General features: G+C 45.1%; 7 protein-coding genes across 10 annotated transcripts; 5 read left to right on the forward strand and 2 right to left on the reverse strand.

The window, feature by feature from the left end:
• Window positions 1-4: 4 nt before the first annotated feature.
• On the forward strand, window positions 5-829 carry LOC135351475 (small ribosomal subunit protein uS4). Its single transcript, XM_064550473.1, has 3 exons — window positions 5-164; window positions 220-529; window positions 578-829. Exons 1-3 carry the CDS (start codon window positions 77-79, stop codon window positions 753-755), a joined length of 576 nt encoding a protein of 191 aa, XP_064406543.1. The 5' UTR covers window positions 5-76; the 3' UTR covers window positions 756-829.
• A 167-nt stretch (window positions 830-996) lies between these two features.
• LOC135351470 (cleavage and polyadenylation specificity factor subunit 4-like) lies at window positions 997-2,096 on the reverse strand. The gene is made up of 6 exons (XM_064550469.1): window positions 1,954-2,096; window positions 1,593-1,895; window positions 1,424-1,517; window positions 1,323-1,374; window positions 1,205-1,273; window positions 997-1,146 (listed from the first exon to the last, which is right to left on the reverse strand). The coding sequence occupies exons 1-6, from the start codon at window positions 2,057-2,059 to the stop codon at window positions 1,036-1,038; spliced, it is 735 nt and encodes a 244-aa protein (XP_064406539.1). The 5' UTR covers window positions 2,060-2,096; the 3' UTR covers window positions 997-1,035.
• On the forward strand, window positions 2,086-3,205 carry LOC135351476 (28 kDa heat- and acid-stable phosphoprotein-like). Its single transcript, XM_064550474.1, has 6 exons — window positions 2,086-2,216; window positions 2,265-2,365; window positions 2,412-2,564; window positions 2,615-2,736; window positions 2,906-3,057; window positions 3,108-3,205. Exons 1-6 carry the CDS (start codon window positions 2,207-2,209, stop codon window positions 3,137-3,139), a joined length of 570 nt encoding a protein of 189 aa, XP_064406544.1. The 5' UTR covers window positions 2,086-2,206; the 3' UTR covers window positions 3,140-3,205.
• Window positions 3,206-3,268: 63 nt separating this feature from the next.
• Window positions 3,269-8,619, forward strand: LOC135351449 (probable replication factor C subunit 1). Of its 4 annotated transcripts, XM_064550444.1 has the most exons (9): window positions 3,308-3,364; window positions 3,407-3,730; window positions 6,264-6,635; window positions 6,679-6,807; window positions 6,853-6,946; window positions 6,994-7,052; window positions 7,108-7,478; window positions 7,543-7,695; window positions 8,442-8,619. In XM_064550444.1, exons 1-9 carry the CDS (start codon window positions 3,362-3,364, stop codon window positions 8,509-8,511), a joined length of 1,575 nt encoding a protein of 524 aa, XP_064406514.1. In that variant the 5' UTR covers window positions 3,308-3,361; the 3' UTR covers window positions 8,512-8,619. The 4 variants fall into 4 exon arrangements, with proteins under 4 accessions (XP_064406513.1, XP_064406514.1, XP_064406512.1 ...); XM_064550443.1 differs by having other exon boundaries at window positions 3,269-3,364; window positions 3,416-3,730; window positions 6,264-6,807; window positions 6,875-6,946; XM_064550442.1 differs by having other exon boundaries at window positions 6,264-6,807; window positions 6,875-6,946.
• Window positions 8,574-10,574, forward strand: LOC135351460 (arrestin domain-containing protein A-like). The gene is made up of 11 exons (XM_064550459.1): window positions 8,574-8,731; window positions 8,781-8,974; window positions 9,025-9,087; window positions 9,143-9,261; window positions 9,310-9,446; window positions 9,567-9,663; window positions 9,711-9,841; window positions 9,885-9,966; window positions 10,060-10,155; window positions 10,219-10,306; window positions 10,363-10,574. The coding sequence occupies exons 1-11, from the start codon at window positions 8,664-8,666 to the stop codon at window positions 10,407-10,409; spliced, it is 1,122 nt and encodes a 373-aa protein (XP_064406529.1). The 5' UTR covers window positions 8,574-8,663; the 3' UTR covers window positions 10,410-10,574.
• Window positions 10,575-10,622: 48 nt separating this feature from the next.
• Window positions 10,623-12,549, forward strand: LOC135351463 (dual specificity mitogen-activated protein kinase kinase 6-like). The gene is made up of 11 exons (XM_064550462.1): window positions 10,623-10,755; window positions 10,809-10,884; window positions 10,964-11,009; window positions 11,068-11,181; window positions 11,344-11,463; window positions 11,511-11,630; window positions 11,691-11,742; window positions 11,819-11,943; window positions 12,004-12,093; window positions 12,143-12,291; window positions 12,344-12,549. Exons 1-11 carry the CDS (start codon window positions 10,746-10,748, stop codon window positions 12,480-12,482), a joined length of 1,041 nt encoding a protein of 346 aa, XP_064406532.1. The 5' UTR covers window positions 10,623-10,745; the 3' UTR covers window positions 12,483-12,549.
• On the reverse strand, window positions 12,473-15,745 carry LOC135351444 (MICAL-like protein 2). The gene is made up of 7 exons (XM_064550435.1): window positions 15,594-15,745; window positions 15,489-15,537; window positions 13,608-15,432; window positions 13,283-13,416; window positions 13,066-13,231; window positions 12,762-12,876; window positions 12,473-12,702 (listed from the first exon to the last, which is right to left on the reverse strand). Exons 1-7 carry the CDS (start codon window positions 15,743-15,745, stop codon window positions 12,618-12,620), a joined length of 2,526 nt encoding a protein of 841 aa, XP_064406505.1. The 3' UTR covers window positions 12,473-12,617.
• Between the last annotated feature and the right edge of the window lie 51 nt (window positions 15,746-15,796).

The following is a 15,796-nucleotide window of genomic DNA, read 5'->3' on the forward strand; positions in this document are numbered from 1 at the left end:
AGGAACACAAACTAGAGACTCTGATGCTCACGTGATCATTCTTTTAGAGCACATGGCGAAAAGATAAAGCTTGAAGATGCCCCAGAAAGTTTGCTCGAAGACGTACCACACTCCACGCCGTCCTTTTGAGAAGGAGAGACTTGATCAAGAGCTCAAGATTATAGGTGCGGTCCACTAGATGCATGCGTAACCTTAGTGTACACTTGTGCTTTGGTGTAGGTCAATATGGACTCAGGAACAAGCGTGAAGTATGGCGTGTCAAGTACACACTAGCCAAGATCAGGAAAGCTGCTCGTGAGTTGCTCACTTTAGATGAGAAGAGTCCCAAGCGTTTGTTTGAGGGAAATGCTTTGCTACGTCGTCTGGTACGCATTGGTGTGTTGGATGAGAGTCGGATGAAGCTGGATTATGTGTTAGGTCTCAAAGCCGAAGATTTCCTAGAGCGACGTCTGCAGACACAAGTGTTTAAGTTAGGGCTAGCCAAGAGCATCCATCATGCACGCGTGCTCATTAGGCAAAGGCACATCAGGTAAGTCAGTCTGGTATGTGTGTGTGCCATGTAGTGTACTGGCTGCAGGGTGAGGAAACAAATTGTCAATATTCCCTCGTTTGTGGTGCGGCTGGATTCACAGAAGCACATAGACTTTGCCCTCACCTCACCATTTGGTGGTGGACGTGCTGGACGAGTCAAGAGAAAGAATGATCGCAAGGGTCAAAGTGGAGGAGGCGAAGAAGAAGAGGAGGATGAAGACTGATCTAATAACATTTAATATGTCTTTTGATGCTTGAAATGTTATCAGTATATAAATTATGTCTTGACTAAAATTAATTACCGTAATTTATAACGCAATGTTTTCGTGGCTTACGTGTACAAAAATTGTTCTTTAGTTAGGGTAGGCGTGGCTTCGGGTAGAAGTCCTTCGAAATGCTCTATGATTAAAATGTTGCGCTATGTACGTAGGTATACTGCACTGGTGTTGTTCATTTGACCGTGGACACTGTTCTATGATTGGACTTTTGTCATAATAATAATAATCATTTCACACCAACATTGGCAGCATGTTGAGCCTGACTACCTATGAGGCCCATCTGCATGGCTCTGAATGATTGAGGGCACATGTTGGCGTAGTGTCCCTTCTCTCCACACTGTATGAGGGGGAAAGGGAGATTAGTGCACAGGCTGGTATTGGTTAGAGGGTATTACCTTGAAACAGGTGACTTGGTCGAGAGGTCTTCTTGTTGCTTTAGTGTTGAAGCCACCACCAGTAAAGAGCTGCAGGGACAATCAGCGTACACACATGTGTACAAGCACACAACCTTACCTGTTGAGTAGCTGAAGAAGTGAGTGTAGTTAGAGGGAGGTCAAACTTGGCACTGTGCATGGGCTAGTATCAAACAATAATATCAACAAGAGCTCACTCACTGTATGAACTTGCATTTAAGACCATCTGGGCAACACCCACACAGATAGTTCTGACACAGTACTCTCCTAGTGTGTCGATTGCGACAAAGGGGCCCTACAGTATAGAGGTACAGTACACTAAGGGACCCTACAGTATAGAGGTACACACACTAGGGGGTGATTGCCTCACCATGCTTGCAGAAACCTCGATCGTACCATGCACACTCTTTGACCTTGAGTGTCTCAGCATCAACATGCAGGTACTGGCAGTCGCGATTATTACACTCTCCAAACTTCTGGAAGAAGTAGCATGGAGGCATCTTTGACATGTCATACTCATGAAGATATTCACAGTCATCTCCTTTTTTGCACAAGTGACGTAACCAATGTTTACAGACTGTACTCTGACCTCCTCTCGTGTGTCTGTATGGACAGTGTGGCCCACGCAGACACCCTCCTACTAAGTGCAGCTCACACAGTGGAGCCTTGTTCTCTGTATAACCACAATCCATGCATGGTGCTATCATATCAGCAGCTAGCTCAACACTTACTGTCCATCCCAGCGAATGGCAATGGTCTGGCACCAAGCTGCTTGTCCAGAGCCACCTCTATTTCAAAGCTGTAACCATCCACACCCGCTATCACTTCGGCAAGCATCTTTGTATTGTATAAAAGCTACAGCTAGCTTGCTGGGATCTTATTGAGGTCAAAGTTCAACTCATTTGGTGTGCTCTATTTAGAACTGTTTCGTGCTTATTATTTTAATAGTGTTGAAAAGGACACACACACATCATTAGTAGGGGGATGCCAAGAGGTAAGAAGATTTTTGATAAGTCATTGTTCTATAAGTACTGTATTGTAGGTCGGAAAGTATTTAAGCCCAAGGGACGGGGGAAGCGCTACACCACACAGGAGGAGGTAGCTGATGCTGAGGGAAAGAAACAGCGTGATAAGGAATGGAGAGTGAGAAGTGACTGTAATAATAACCGTCAGCTAGTTATCTATACAGCGTAAGAGAGGTGAAGAAGTGTCTGATAGTGATGATGAGAGTGGGGATGATACAGAAGGGGCAGTGGTAGGAGCAGTGTCCCGTGGTGCCCCTGGAGACATGCCCCCATCCTCTAGTGAAGAAGAGGCTACCTCTGAGGAAGATGATGGAGAGGTATGAAAATGGCTTGATATTGGTGGTTAGTGTCAACTGTGCTGGTACAGGTCAAGGCAAAGGGTGTAGAGGGACTCATACCAGTTGAGAACCCCAACAGAGTTGCTGCCAAGGCTATCAAAGCTAAGAACGTTGATGTCAACGCTCAAGTGACTCTGTCAAGACGAGAAAGGTATGCAATCCTTGTACCTGCATCTGTCCGTGTATCCGTGCGTGTATCCACGTGTGTGTGTGTGTGTGTGTGTGGGGGGGGTGTGGGGGTGTGTGTGTGTGTGTGTGGGGGGGGGGTGTGGGTGTGTGTGTGTGTGTCCACATGTGTGTGTTGATTGTGTCACTTATAGAGAGGAAATTGAGAAGCAAAGAGCAGCTGAATCTTATCGTAAGCTGCACGAGGCTGGTAAGACTGATGAGGCACGACGGGATCTTGCTAGACTGGCTATTATTCGACAGCAAAGAGAAGACGCTGCCAAACGCAGAGAAACTGACAGAAAAGGTGACCTCTCAGTGTACTCTAATAGACATCTCTTACCACCACCATTGCAGCTGAAGAAGCTGCAGCAGCAGGGAAAAAATGAACTCCTTCTTTGCTATTAATGTGTGTGGCAATTCCTGTTAAAATCAATAAAAATTACCGAAATTAATGTTTGGCAATAATAATTATGGAAAACCTTTGGGATTAGTTGGTGCGGCGTTTAATGGAGGATACAATTGTGTTTTAGTTTGATACGGGTCGTTAATATTAATAGCTGTCAACTGAAAGCATTTGAAAGACTATCTCTTTAACCTCTCCTGGAGTCATGGTAGCGTGTGTGTGTGTGCTTATGTACCCTATATCAGTACAGTCTCTGCAGGATGGCCTTATTACAGCTTTCTTCAAGCCTCTAGTAAAGCGCACCATCATTGATGTTGATGGACCATGCATCATTGCCAGCACCAGTGCTAGTGTTCATGACACCTCCCCCCGGCCTTCTCGCCCTAGTACTGCCCCCCCTCATGCTGTGGAGAGTGTCCCCTTGGTGCATGTGTGTCAGAGGGAACCTATCGAAGAGAAATTTACCTCAAGGTACCTACACAGCCCACCCCCTCGTCCTGTAACCACACCCACTGGGGGTGTAGGAGACTTGTGTGACTGGAGGGAGGTCCCACCCACTGTTCAACCATTACAAGCAAGTCACACGGGTGTACTCACAATAAATTACCTTCTCCTTGTAACTAGCGGCCGGCCTAAGACCATGGTACGGCCAAATCGGCAAATACTTTTATCTCTCAATATGAACTTTGAAAGGTATTTTTCTAAGCTTTCAGAAAATCATAAAATTTTTGACTTCAGATCCACGGAATTTAAGTTATGGCAGCTGAAAGAGATTGATTAAACGGAGGTAGTGGGGGCCGGTGTAGTTGAACATCTTTCAACAGCCATAACTTGAGTACAGTTGATCCAATGTCAAAAATGTTATCGTTTTCTGAAAGCTAAGAAAAATACCTTTCAAATGATGTGTTTCAATCCAAAATTTCATCCGGGCCCTAATTTCTCATTTTTCGGCCTCGGACCATGGGCTATAATCCATGGTACGGCTAAATTGACAAATACTTTTATTTTTCGAATATGAACTTTGATGACACCATTTGAAAGGTCTTTTTCTAAGCTTTCAGAAAATCATAAAATGTTTACCTTTATATCCACGGAATTTAAGTTATGGCAGCTGAAAGAGATTGATTAAACGGAGGTGGTGGGGGTGTAGTTGAACATCTTTCAACAGCCATAACTTGAGTACAGTTGATCCAATGTCAAACATTTTATCGTTTTCTGAAAGCTTTGAAAATTACCTTTCAAACGATGTGTTTCAATCAAAAATTTCATCCGGGCCCTAATTTGTCATTTTTCGGCCTTGGACCATGGTATCGCTAAATTGGCAAATACTTTTATCTCTCTAATATCAACTTTGATGGTACCATTTGAAAGGTCTCTTTCTAAGCTTTCAGAAAAACCTTAAATTTTTGATTTTCAATTCACAGAATTCAAGTTATGGCAGCTGAAAGATTCCCAAAATCATTAATTAAACGGAGGGGGGGGGGGGGGGGTGTCTTTCAACAGTCATAACTTCAGAAATAGTTTGCGTTCCCGTGAGTGGGTTCAATTCACCAGCAATAGTTTTGCGTTCCAGTGATGAGTGGGTTCAAATTCCAAATTGGCATATATTTTTAACTATCGACTTTGATGGTATCATTTCTTTCAGAAAAAACCTAAAATTTTTGATTTTCGATCCACAGAATTCAAGTTATGGCAGCTGAAAGATTCCCAAAATCATTAATTAAACGGAGGTGGGGGTGTCTTTCAACAGCCGTACAGTTGATCCGATGTCAACATTTTAATGAAAGCTTAGAAAATTACCTTTCAAATGATGTGTTTCAATTCAAAATTTCGTCCGGGCCCTAATTTGTCATTTTTCGGCCTCGGACCATGGGCTCTATTTATTATCCATGGTATTGGCAAATACTTTTATCTCTCAAATATAAACTTTGATGACACCATTTGAAAAGTTTTTTTCTAAGCTTTCCGAAATTCGTAAATCGTTGAAATTAGATCCACGATACTCAAGTTATGGCAGCTGAAAGAGTCTCTGAACCATTGATTAAGTTATAGTTATTGACTGGTTGACTAGTAATTATGGCTTATAAAGAACCAATGCCGAGGGTGTAGCCCCAGGCTGAGGTTGGTTATAAACCATAATTACTAGGCAACCAGTCAACAACTGATTTATTTACTGCAAAAACAGCAAAACAGTCATTTGAACATCAGTGGAGACAGTCAAACTTGCTCTCACAGCCTCAGAATTATGCAGTTAGAACAGTTACAGGCATAGAACTAGCAGTACTACTGTGGAGCTACATGAGCTAGCTAGCTAGCTAGGTCAAGTTCAGCTAGCTGGAAGCCATGCATAAACTTTGACCAGACCCGCCCACCACTAAATGCAGCTGCACTTTGCTGAGGTTTGTACATGTACGTAGCTAGCTAGCTAGCTGTACTATACTGTAGCTCTGAACTAGTCTGTTATTGTCAACAACACCACAGTATGCTTGTAATCCTCTACTTCTGAGCCACAGCCTTGACTACTAAGAAAGCACAGAGCAAGAATTTAACTACAAGATTCAGCTAGCTCAGTTCAATACTGTCAAGCTTACACAACATTTTTGAATTTTATTGCTTGCATGTACCAAATTTTGTCAAGATGCAATTCAAATCTGCTGAGGAAGTAGATTATAAGAATAGTGCCTGGGGGAAGTAATTATATAATATAATTACTGGACATCACCTAGGATACGGACTGAATCAGTAAATAATTCGCTTTAGATCATGTTTGTCATAAATACTGCAATCTGATTGGTTAGAGGAAATGTTCTATCCAATTTAGAAAATCGTGTACTTCAATAGAAAATCATGTAGCAAAGATTAGATAAGAACATTCAAATCTGATTGGCTAAATACTCATGGTTGCTATGATCTAAAATGCTTAGACACTGTTTAGGAAGTTTCCACATGATTTAGAAGTCCTCAGGGCTAGTAGAACCCTCACTGCGTTCGGGATACTACAACCAGCCCTTTGGGCTTCTAAATCATGTAGAAACTTCCTAAACAGTGTCTAACTATTATATAAATCCATGGTATTGCCAGACCTTTAACCTCCTTTTTGTGTATAGGGTCATTGTACCCCCAACAGTCTCCTCCCACGCTATCAGGAGAGGACACCACCTTTAACCTCTGACCTCACTCTCTCCATACGAGTCACTAAGAGACGCAGGAAGATTGCTGTAGACAAGACTGCTTATCCACAACACAGCACAAACTTGCATTCTGACCTATGGGTACATACGTATCGACCTTTGACCTGTGATGAGGTGTGTGGTAATGCCGAGAGCTGCTCTTACCTCTACCAATGGTTGACTAACCATGTCCAGTGCTGTAGGGATGACTATGAGGAAGATCCAACCAATGCATTGCTATTATATGGACCACCTGGTTCTGGCAAGACTGCTGCAGTCTATGCTGTAGCATCACAACTGGGCATTAGAGTAAGCCCCTCACACCTTCACAAACACCCACACACCCTCACAGGTTCACGAGGTCAATTGCTCTTCTCTGAGGGACAAAGGAAATCTTTTATCTGTTCTCAAAGAAGCAACTCTATCTCATCAAGTGGTCGGTATTTCCATAGCAACATCTTCTGTGATTCTGATAGAAGAAGTAAGGCTAAAGTTTATAGCGTAGTGTTGACCTTTGAACTCCCAGGCTGACGTGGTGTTCCCTGCAGACAGAGGATTCTGGTCCACTATTGAAGATCTATTGCACACAACCAAAAGACCCTTCATTCTGACTGCTCACGGTGAGTAGTACATCGGTACATGATGCATGGTGACACCTTCCCTACAGACGAATGGTTGCCACTAGACACACCTTACACTAGCATCACCTTCACAAGACCACCAAAGGTAAGCGCTCCCACACCCATCCACTCCACACACATCCGCCCACGCACATGTGTAGGAGGAGCTCTCAGTTCATTTGCAAGCGCTGGCTCTTTGTCACAACGTAAACCTCTCGTCAGAAGCAGCCAATCAGATTGCAGAATCTCTAAATTGTGATATCCGACGAGCATTCAATTATCTGCAACTATGGCTTTGTTGGTCTCCTAGCAACCTGCCGATGTTGCCTAGTAACAGTTTCATACCGCCCCCTCAATATGACACCGCGTGTGATGTGGATATACTAAGTCCTCACGCTCGTGTGCGTGGGTGGTGGTGTGTCACTCCTATGGATTCCCTGTGTGATGACGTTAGGGAGGCACGAACTTGTGAGGGTGTGGAGAGTGTGTGGGCGGATCTAACAACACGAACCAGCTATCCCTCACACTCAAGGTATGTGTGTAGTGTGTAGGTGTGTGTGTGTGTGTGCGTGCCTGCACTGATGACACACTGACAGGGTTGTGTGGAATGAGTGGGCAGAGAGAGTGTCTCAATGCCTCCCACACCACCGAGTCCTCTCACGAGTTGCCATGGTTACTGATGTTCTACCCTTGATCAGAGTCATATGCAATACAGAGCTGCAAAGAAAGACAACAAATACAAAAAGAAGGTGAATGGCACTGTGGCAGGCATTGTTTTGATAGCTAAAGTTGTGAGCCCTTAGGTACCGTATTCACCCGAATTACCGGGACACAAAAAAATACTTACAGCTTGCAGTGTCCCTTGGAATAGAGCAAGAAAAATTACGTTAAAGTCGAAGTGTCCCTTGTGTTAGGGTGTCCCATAGTAATTAGAACGAATATTTCCCCATTTAAGGTACGTACACGGCCTCGATTCCAGGCCGAGGCTAGCTCTGCAGCTAAAATGTCTTTCGTGCAGTTTAGAAGCTGTGTACGCGGGTTCCATGTCTACAAAGGTGTCTTCAACCGGCAGTGACATATTACGGTGCCAGAGAGTAGAATCCAGAGAGTTCTAAGAGTTTTGAGTCTCTATCGAGCTAACATGCTCTTTATCGTTCTAATTAGATCGGGACGTCTAAAAATATTTACATTTCCTGTTGTTCCTTAATATAGAGTGAAAAAAATTACGTAAGTCCGAAGTGTCCCTAGAATAGAGTGTCCCGGTAATTCGGGTGAATACGGTAACGTTGATTCAATGTCAAACTTTTCAAATGATGTGCAAATTTTGTCATGGCCTTGGATCATGGACTGTAGATACTCCATATATGGTGTGGCCAAATTGTGTTAGGAATGTTCAAAACAAAGCACTCTTTAATTGATAGCTATAGTTCTACAATAAATTATTGCGATTCAGATAATAAATATTATTGGTGTTAATGTTTTCTCTGCCCCCCAGGTTCACCCACTACCTCAAGCAGACTGACATCGTGAAGTCTGATCTGATGAAACCCCCCCAACTATCATGACATGACATATATTATATTATATACTATTTCAGTTTCACTTTTATTGAATTGTTGTGCTTTTGACATGTACATGATGCCACATTATAATGTTCCGTTAGTTAGATTAAACTCGGATTATCTGCTAGGGGGTGTGTGTGCTGATCATTAAAATAATGGCTGCTGGAGAGATCTCGATACGCACGGACAAGGGGACGTACATAGGAGGGGACACTATCTACGGGTAAGCTCTATAGTGAGCAGTGCTTATTAGTATACTTCCCCTCCTATAGATCAGTGTATGTGTGTCTTCCTGAGCCTACCCCTTGTCGATGTCTGAGGCTGCAGATAAGAGGATATGAAATCAGTGAATATGACTACCAATATGTTGAGGTGTCAGGAGAGGACACATTCACACCACGTGTGGGACAACGTAAGGCAAAGAAAGATCTAGTGAGAGCAGACGTCAAGTTAGCTGAGAATCAAGGTACCCTATTGTAGCAGTGCTGGTGTGTGTGATGACCAGTGTATGTACAGGAGGTCTGTCTGCTGGCTGTTACGCTTATCCATTCCAGTATCAACTGCCTCACAACCTACCAGGTAGGCACATTAGGGGGGGTGCTCTATAGTTGACCTTTGACCTGCCACCCTGAAGGTGTGTTCCACTGCCGTCATGAAGACCAAGACTCTGGGCGTGTGTGGGAGGCTGTCATCAAATATTCCATTGGAGCTTTCATTGACAACTCTGGCTTCCCTCTAGAGCCTCGACTAGCAGTAAGTCCCACTCCCACACCACACATATGCCCACACACGCCCACACAGGGGGAGACTCCGCTGGTTGTGTTGGAGGGCCCAGAATGTCAGAGTAGTACTACTAGTCAACCTGACACACAAACTGCCTCTGGTTCAGTTAGAACCTTCTTCTGTATTCATCGAGGGGACATTCTCCTCAGCTCAACGTAAGCTACCGCCCACACACTCACTCTCACACTGTACCACACACTCACTCGTATACCACCCACACACTCACTCTCACTGTGTACCACCCCCTCCCCACACACTCACTGACTTGTGTGTAGGATTGATAAAACTGTGTATCAACCACACCAGTCAATAGCTATATCTGTGAATATCAATAATCAAGCTGCAGTAGATGTACTGGGTGCTACAGTCAAGGTTAGTGTCACCATGCAACAGAATTATGCTGTATGTATTGTGTGCAGTTGATTCGAGTGATTAAGTTGCTTGGAGTGGACAAGAGTAGAGGAGAGGAAGAGTTGGATGCTCACACTGTATTGGACACTATAGTGGAAACATGTCCAGAGACTTGTTCTAAGAACAATACTAGAGTATGGTAAGCATTGTGTGTGTGTGTGTGTGCTTACATGTGCTACCAGTAAGGTAACGCTGCACTTGGACCAGCTGAACAGTGAGAGATGTGCAATCACAGCTCCTTCAACATCAGGTTCCCTAGTCAAGGTGATCACACACCCACAACCCACACACACACACACACACCCACACACACACACACACACACACACACACACACACACACACACACACACACAGTGTACCTATGTGGTTGATGTGGATGTCCATGTACCCTGGGCCCCAGATATTGAAGTGAGGCAGCCCCTACTCATTACCCCAGCTCCCAACCATGTGGTCAGTCTTTTAGCCCCCCCCCCCCCCCACCCCCTACACTGATACCCCCCTTCTGTATTATAGTGGGAGAGGTGGTCTCCTCCTGACTGGGTGCAAGACTGTCAGACTGTTGATGTTACAGGAATGCTCTCTGTCCCACCGGATATACTCAGTAAGCCTGTACTGTGTGTGTGTGTGGTGTGTTATTGACCTCTGACCTCTGTACAGCCTCGCAGTCCTTCTCAGGGATACCAGGATTCCAACCACTCATTTAAAGACCCCCCACTTGACCCTTTACCCCCCCACCCCCACCCAGTATTTGGACTGTAACTTATTTTTTATTTTTTATGACATTTTTTATTCGTACATGTAGATCTATATAGTAATTTGTTTGAACTTATGGATTGCAGTGCACTTGCAACTGAAAGCAACTACAATGGTCTTTATCAACCATCGTTATTTTAGAGACAGTGCGGCCTGGGATCAAGCAATTTTACACATGAAGGGAAATCCCCTTGCCACAAGCTGAGATAGGGTATTCCCCTTCACTTTGCTATCGCTGTCTGACGTCATCAATAATCGTACATCAACACAAAGCTAGCTTTACGACCATGCCTACCAGTAAGTCAGTCACTGTGTCTGTGTGTGTGTCTGTATGCCTTATTCTGTTATAGGGAAGCTAGCTCTGAAAGGCGCAGGTCTCAAAGTAGACATAGAGCCAACACCACAGCCTCAACAAGTGGACATAGTGTGAGTGTGCCCCCCCCCCCCCCCCCCTATGTGTACCCCCCCATGTGTGCCCCCTTACATCACCCCCTTCCCTGTACAGTCCTGCTGGTGTGGGGGACAAGGCAATCCTGACTATAGGATCAGAGGTGTGTACTCTGTTAGATCCTGGTACGTGGTGTGTGTTCAGCTTTCTCTCTACTGTAGACATTTGAGTGTGCGGCTGAGGACCTTGTTGACCTTTGTGAACTCGGACGTGGTGCTTATGGAGTGGTCAATAAAACACAGCACAGACTCACAGGCACCATCATGGCAGTCAAGGTGACCCACACCACTGCACTACCTCTGTCTGTGCTAGTAGTCATTTGGTAGCTATCTTTGAGGGCCCATAGTTTGTGTTCAGATTGTCCAATTTTAATAGCTTTCAGAGTTACATTTTTAATGGTGTGCTTAGATTCACATGCCTGTACTGATTGTGTGCAGAGGATACGCGCGACAGTGGACACTGAGGAGAGGAAGAGATTGTTGATGGATCTCAATGTGTCCATGATGGCCAAGAGTTGTCCCTACACTGTCACCTTCTATGGAGCTCTCTTCAGAGAGGTACGCCCACACACTACACACACTCTCACACCTCACACAACACACAGGGAGATGTGCTCATATGTATGGAGCTCATGGACAAGTCTCTACGTCAGCTGTATGATCTGGTGTATGGCACACTCCACTCTTCCATACCTGAGCCTGTCATTGGGATTATAGCATTGTCTGTGAGTGTTGTGCACACGCTACCTCATCACATGACTTAATGTTGTTATGGTTATATGCAGGTCATGAAGGCGCTGCATTTCCTTAAGTTCCAACTCCAAGTCATGCACAGAGGTATATCCCGCCCCCACACACTCACACTGCATGTACCTGCCCCCCCCCACACACACACACACACACACCCCTCCAGATGTGAAACCCTCCAACATTCTTATCAACCGAGGTGGTGAAATCAAACTCTGTGATTTTGGTATAGCTGGTGATCTTGTCAACTCGTTCTGTGTCACTCAGATTGGCTGCAAACCATACCTAGCCGTGAGTAAATGCCCCTCCCCTTATTGTCACGCCCCCTATTGTCACGCCCCCTATATGCAGCCTGAGAGGATCAATCCACCACAAGACAGCAAGGACACACCTGCCAAATATGATGAAAGATCCGATGTGTGGAGCTTTGGCATCACAATGGTAAGGAGGTAATGTACTGTTGACCTTTATTTGACCTCTTGAATCCCAGTATGAGCTAGCACTGGGAAAGTTCCCCTATCCACAAAGTATCTGGAAGAATCCATTTGATCAGCTCAAGTGTGTGGTACATGGTGATCCCCCTCAAGTCCCCTCTGATGCCCCCTTCTCTGATGAGCTCAAGGATTTCGTCCGACAATGGTAGGGGAGTGTGGTTCTGATCATCTACTCACTCTTTATTTCCTTCATGTAGTTTAAGCAAGAAAGTCAGCGATCGTCCCAAGTACTCCAAATTAGTGGAACACCCACTCATTCTGAAAGCTGAGAACATTGACTTTGATATAGGACAGTGGTACAGAGATTTGTGTGACAGTGTACAAACTCAAGAATAGCTAGAGAATCATTTTTATTTGTGCCACTTCTTATTATTAGAATAACAATTTAGTATGTAGTGAAAAACATTATATGTTGTATACAAAAATTACAAAATTAAATAGCTTAGAAATTAAATACACAGAGTAACGTGTTCACATAAAGGACATGGATTTGTTGAGTTTGCTGGGGACTTGTGTTGAGGTCATTAGCTCCACTTGCCTATCACTCTCATCGTCTCTGTAAGGGGCGTGGTTTGGTGATCACATGACACTACCCACACACAATCATGCACTCACTGTGTCTTCTCAAAATGTAGTGTCCAGAGAAGTTTGTCTCTTTTCTCTACCAATTCCACGAGCTCAGAAATCATTGCCTCCTCTTCCAACCTCTCCACCGCACTCTTAAGGGAATCTGTACACACACACACACACACACACACACACACACACACAGGTCACATAACACACACACACAGTCAAAAGCTGGCCAAATAAGACCATAATTGAATTCCCTAAATGCTTTCCTGGGTAGCTCCCTCAGGTATAGTACACATTATTGTTTAGATAGCAGCACATTGTTCTAGGGGCTATCAACACTCACCAGGTTTGGCTAGTCTTGTTCTTATCTCAATATCAAGAGCTTCGTGTTGTTCCACTAGCTCCAAGTCCTTGAGCTCATACACCAAGTCAGACTCGGTACGTACTAGCATGCTCTTATCATTCACCAATCCAAACCACTCCTCCATCAATGTGTCATCAGCCTCCTCCTACAAGGGTCAGAGTACAATCACACCACCATATAATAATTGCACTCTGACCTCTTTCTGGCGTAGTTGCTGCTCTAGTACCACACCCCTTTCCTCTAGCCTTTCCTGCTCTCTCTCAACATGATCCAACTCTCTCTTGAGTGTGGCCACCCGTCGTTTACGCTTCTCAACCAGCAGCTCCCCACCTACACACACACACACACACACACACACACACACACACACAGGGTGTTAACAGTACACACACACACACACACACACACACACACAGGGTGTTAACAGTACACACACACACACACACACACACACACACACACACACACACACACACACACACACACACACACACACACACACACACACAGTGTTGACTCACCTCTGACTTGCTCCGGCTGACCTCTGTGGGGGGGATTTACTGGGCGTGGGGGAGCTGGTCTTTTGGGCTTGATAGAACCTCGTTTTACAGGGACATCTTCATCCTTCTTCTTCCTTGGCGGCTTCACTGGAACAACAGACTCTCCGGACCCAACAAGTGCTGTCTTCTTCACTGGATCAACTGCTGTTTTCTTCACTGGATCAACTGCTGTTTTCTTCACTGGATCAACTGCTGCTGTTTTCTTCACTGGATCAACTGCTGTCTTCTTCACTGGATCAACTGCTGTCTTCTTCACTGGATCAACTGCTGTCTTCTTCACTGGATCAACTGCTGTTTTCTTCACTGGATCAACTGCTGTTTTCTTCACTGGATCAACTGCTGTCTTCTTCACTGGATCAATTGTTTGTGGTGTTTTAGCACCAATCACTTTGGGTACAGTTTTGGTAGGAGTGATGCTAGCAGTTGGCCTAACCTCTGGGATACTAGCTGCTGTGACAGTTGGTTTAACTTCATGAATCTTTCTTGTAGTTACAATTGTTTGGATTGGTTTTGTTAGAGCTTCAGAGTCAGTCTTGCTAGTACTGGTAACTGGTGGTTGAGGTCTGGCTGGGAGGTTGGTAACGTTGGTAACGGGGGAAGGAGGTTTCGTTGGAATAGTGTTTCTTTGTATCTTAGCCACCACCGTTTGTTTGGGGGGCACTACACTGACAGTAGCTTGTTTGGGGGGCAACACACTGGCCGTAGCTTGTTTGGGGGGCAACACACTGGCCGTAGCTTGTTTGGGGGGCACCACACTGGCCGTAGCTTGTTTGGGGGGCACCACACTGGCCGTAGCTTGTTTGGGGGGCACCACACTGGCCGTAGCTTGTTTGGGGGGCACCACACTGGCCGTAGCTTGTTTGGGGGGCACCACACTGACAGTAGCTTGTTTGGGGGGCACCACACTGGTCGTAGCTTCTTTGGGGGGCACCACACTGGCCGTAGTTGCTTCTCTCTGTTGTTTATTAGTAGCCAGTGTCTTTAGTAGCGATGGTAGACCAGCTCTCACTTCACTAGGTATGCTCTTATCATCAGGCTGCTTTGGTGGGATCTCAGTCGATGCCTCAGGTTTAGTTTTGAATTTCTTGGACCTTTTTGGTTTGATGGGCGCGTCATTGCTTGGGGACAATCCTCGCTCTGCCATTGTACGTTTAATAGTAGCTTGACGATTAGCTTCACGATAATGTTGCTGACAGTAGAATTTGTTAGTTTCGGTATGAAGCTCATAACTGCCTGGTTTTAGTGCTACTAAACATGTGCTGCACTTGAAGCATGATCTATGGAACACTCTGTTCTCCACTCCCAGTCTCTCTAACAAGAACACTCTCTCCCCACACACTTCACACTCTTCTTTACCCATCGTCCCACGCTTCAGTGTTCCTCCCTCACTCTCATTCGCCTTGTTGAACTTGGACTTGCGGCCCTTATGAACAGCAGTAGACGCCACTGGTTTAGTTGGACTTGTCTTTACCAGTGGGGGTGGATTGATTTGGCTCGAAGGATGAGTCTTGAATGGTGTGTTTTCTTTGTCTTTGAGGGATGGACTGGACATTGCTTTTTTAATTGGTTCAACTTTCGATCGTTTTGGAGATGGAGCAGTTTCGTTAGTTGTGGCAGTTTTAACCCCTTGAGAGCCAGCCTTCGCTGGAGTCTTGTCCTTGAAGTAGTTGTAGTACAAGGATAGGTAGGTTGCAATGCTGAGTTTGTCAGGTACAGCCAGGGAGACCATGTCCTCTGCATCCAACAGTGCAGGAATATCCAGCTCACTCTCAGCCACTGAGAAAGCCTGCAACAAGGTGTGTATCATATCCACAGCTAGCTACTGTGTTATAGTGTCTTTACCAGTTGATTGTTGTCCAGTACATTCTCCTTACGCAGCTCGTCATAGGGACTGTAGTGGATCATAGTAAGTGAGTGTGTGTGTATGTGCTAGGAGGCATCCCTCACATGAGCTCTGGATGATAGCGGTGGATGATGGCACAGAATGCTAGACCACTCTTGAAGGCTGTAGTCATGTTAGTCACCTCCACATCGCGATAGCCTTGCGTGACATGCTTGGCCCACTCCTGCAGTCCCCTCAGTCCAGTCTTGCGGGCCATAGCTGTGTAGTTACAGAGGATACAGTAGATTAACTTAACGGCATCTAGCTA

Source organism: Halichondria panicea, chromosome 17 (assembly GCF_963675165.1).
Source record: "Halichondria panicea chromosome 17, odHalPani1.1, whole genome shotgun sequence".
NCBI lineage: Eukaryota > Metazoa > Porifera > Demospongiae > Suberitida > Halichondriidae > Halichondria > Halichondria panicea.

What these genes read in the sequence shown, in the direction of transcription:
- LOC135351444 (XM_064550435.1), bottom strand. Translation starts at nt 15,745, where the DNA reads ATGGCCCGCAAGACTGGACTGAGGGGACTGCAGGAGTGGGCCAAGCAT. An exon ending in TACTGGACAACAATCAACTG is followed by an intron (nt 15,433 to 15,488) that starts GTAAAGACACTA and finishes ACCTTGTTGCAG; the next exon opens with GCTTTCTCAGTGGCTGAGAG. An exon ending in AGCAACTACGCCAGAAAGAG is followed by an intron (nt 13,232 to 13,282) that starts GTCAGAGTGCAA and finishes TGACCCTTGTAG; the next exon opens with GAGGAGGCTGATGACACATT.
- LOC135351470 (XM_064550469.1), bottom strand. Translation starts at nt 2,059, where the DNA reads ATGCTTGCCGAAGTGATAGCGGGTGTGGATGGTTACAGCTTTGAAATA. An exon ending in TCGAGGTTTCTGCAAGCATG is followed by an intron (nt 1,518 to 1,592) that starts GTGAGGCAATCA and finishes TCTATACTGTAG; the next exon opens with GGCCCCTTTGTCGCAATCGA. An exon ending in CTTCTTCAGCTACTCAACAG is followed by an intron (nt 1,274 to 1,322) that starts GTAAGGTTGTGT and finishes TTGTCCCTGCAG; the next exon opens with CTCTTTACTGGTGGTGGCTT.
- LOC135351449 (XM_064550442.1), top strand. An exon ending in CCACTGTTCAACCATTACAA is followed by an intron (nt 3,731 to 6,263) that starts GCAAGTCACACG and finishes TTTTGTGTATAG; the next exon opens with GGTCATTGTACCCCCAACAG. An exon ending in AGCTATCCCTCACACTCAAG is followed by an intron (nt 7,479 to 7,542) that starts GTATGTGTGTAG and finishes ACACACTGACAG; the next exon opens with GGTTGTGTGGAATGAGTGGG.
- LOC135351463 (XM_064550462.1), top strand. An exon ending in ACTCCAAGTCATGCACAGAG is followed by an intron (nt 11,743 to 11,818) that starts GTATATCCCGCC and finishes ACACCCCTCCAG; the next exon opens with ATGTGAAACCCTCCAACATT. An exon ending in GGAGCTTTGGCATCACAATG is followed by an intron (nt 12,094 to 12,142) that starts GTAAGGAGGTAA and finishes CTTGAATCCCAG; the next exon opens with TATGAGCTAGCACTGGGAAA.
- LOC135351475 (XM_064550473.1), top strand. Translation starts at nt 77, where the DNA reads ATGCCCCAGAAAGTTTGCTCGAAGACGTACCACACTCCACGCCGTCCT. An exon ending in TCAAGAGCTCAAGATTATAG is followed by an intron (nt 165 to 219) that starts GTGCGGTCCACT and finishes GCTTTGGTGTAG; the next exon opens with GTCAATATGGACTCAGGAAC. An exon ending in ATTAGGCAAAGGCACATCAG is followed by an intron (nt 530 to 577) that starts GTAAGTCAGTCT and finishes TACTGGCTGCAG; the next exon opens with GGTGAGGAAACAAATTGTCA.
- LOC135351460 (XM_064550459.1), top strand. Translation starts at nt 8,664, where the DNA reads ATGGCTGCTGGAGAGATCTCGATACGCACGGACAAGGGGACGTACATA. An exon ending in CAAGTTAGCTGAGAATCAAG is followed by an intron (nt 8,975 to 9,024) that starts GTACCCTATTGT and finishes GTGTATGTACAG; the next exon opens with GAGGTCTGTCTGCTGGCTGT. An exon ending in TGTCCCACCGGATATACTCA is followed by an intron (nt 10,307 to 10,362) that starts GTAAGCCTGTAC and finishes ACCTCTGTACAG; the next exon opens with CCTCGCAGTCCTTCTCAGGG.
- LOC135351476 (XM_064550474.1), top strand. An exon ending in AGCGTGATAAGGAATGGAGA is followed by an intron (nt 2,366 to 2,411) that starts GTGAGAAGTGAC and finishes TTATCTATACAG; the next exon opens with CGTAAGAGAGGTGAAGAAGT. An exon ending in ACTCTGTCAAGACGAGAAAG is followed by an intron (nt 2,737 to 2,905) that starts GTATGCAATCCT and finishes TGTCACTTATAG; the next exon opens with AGAGGAAATTGAGAAGCAAA.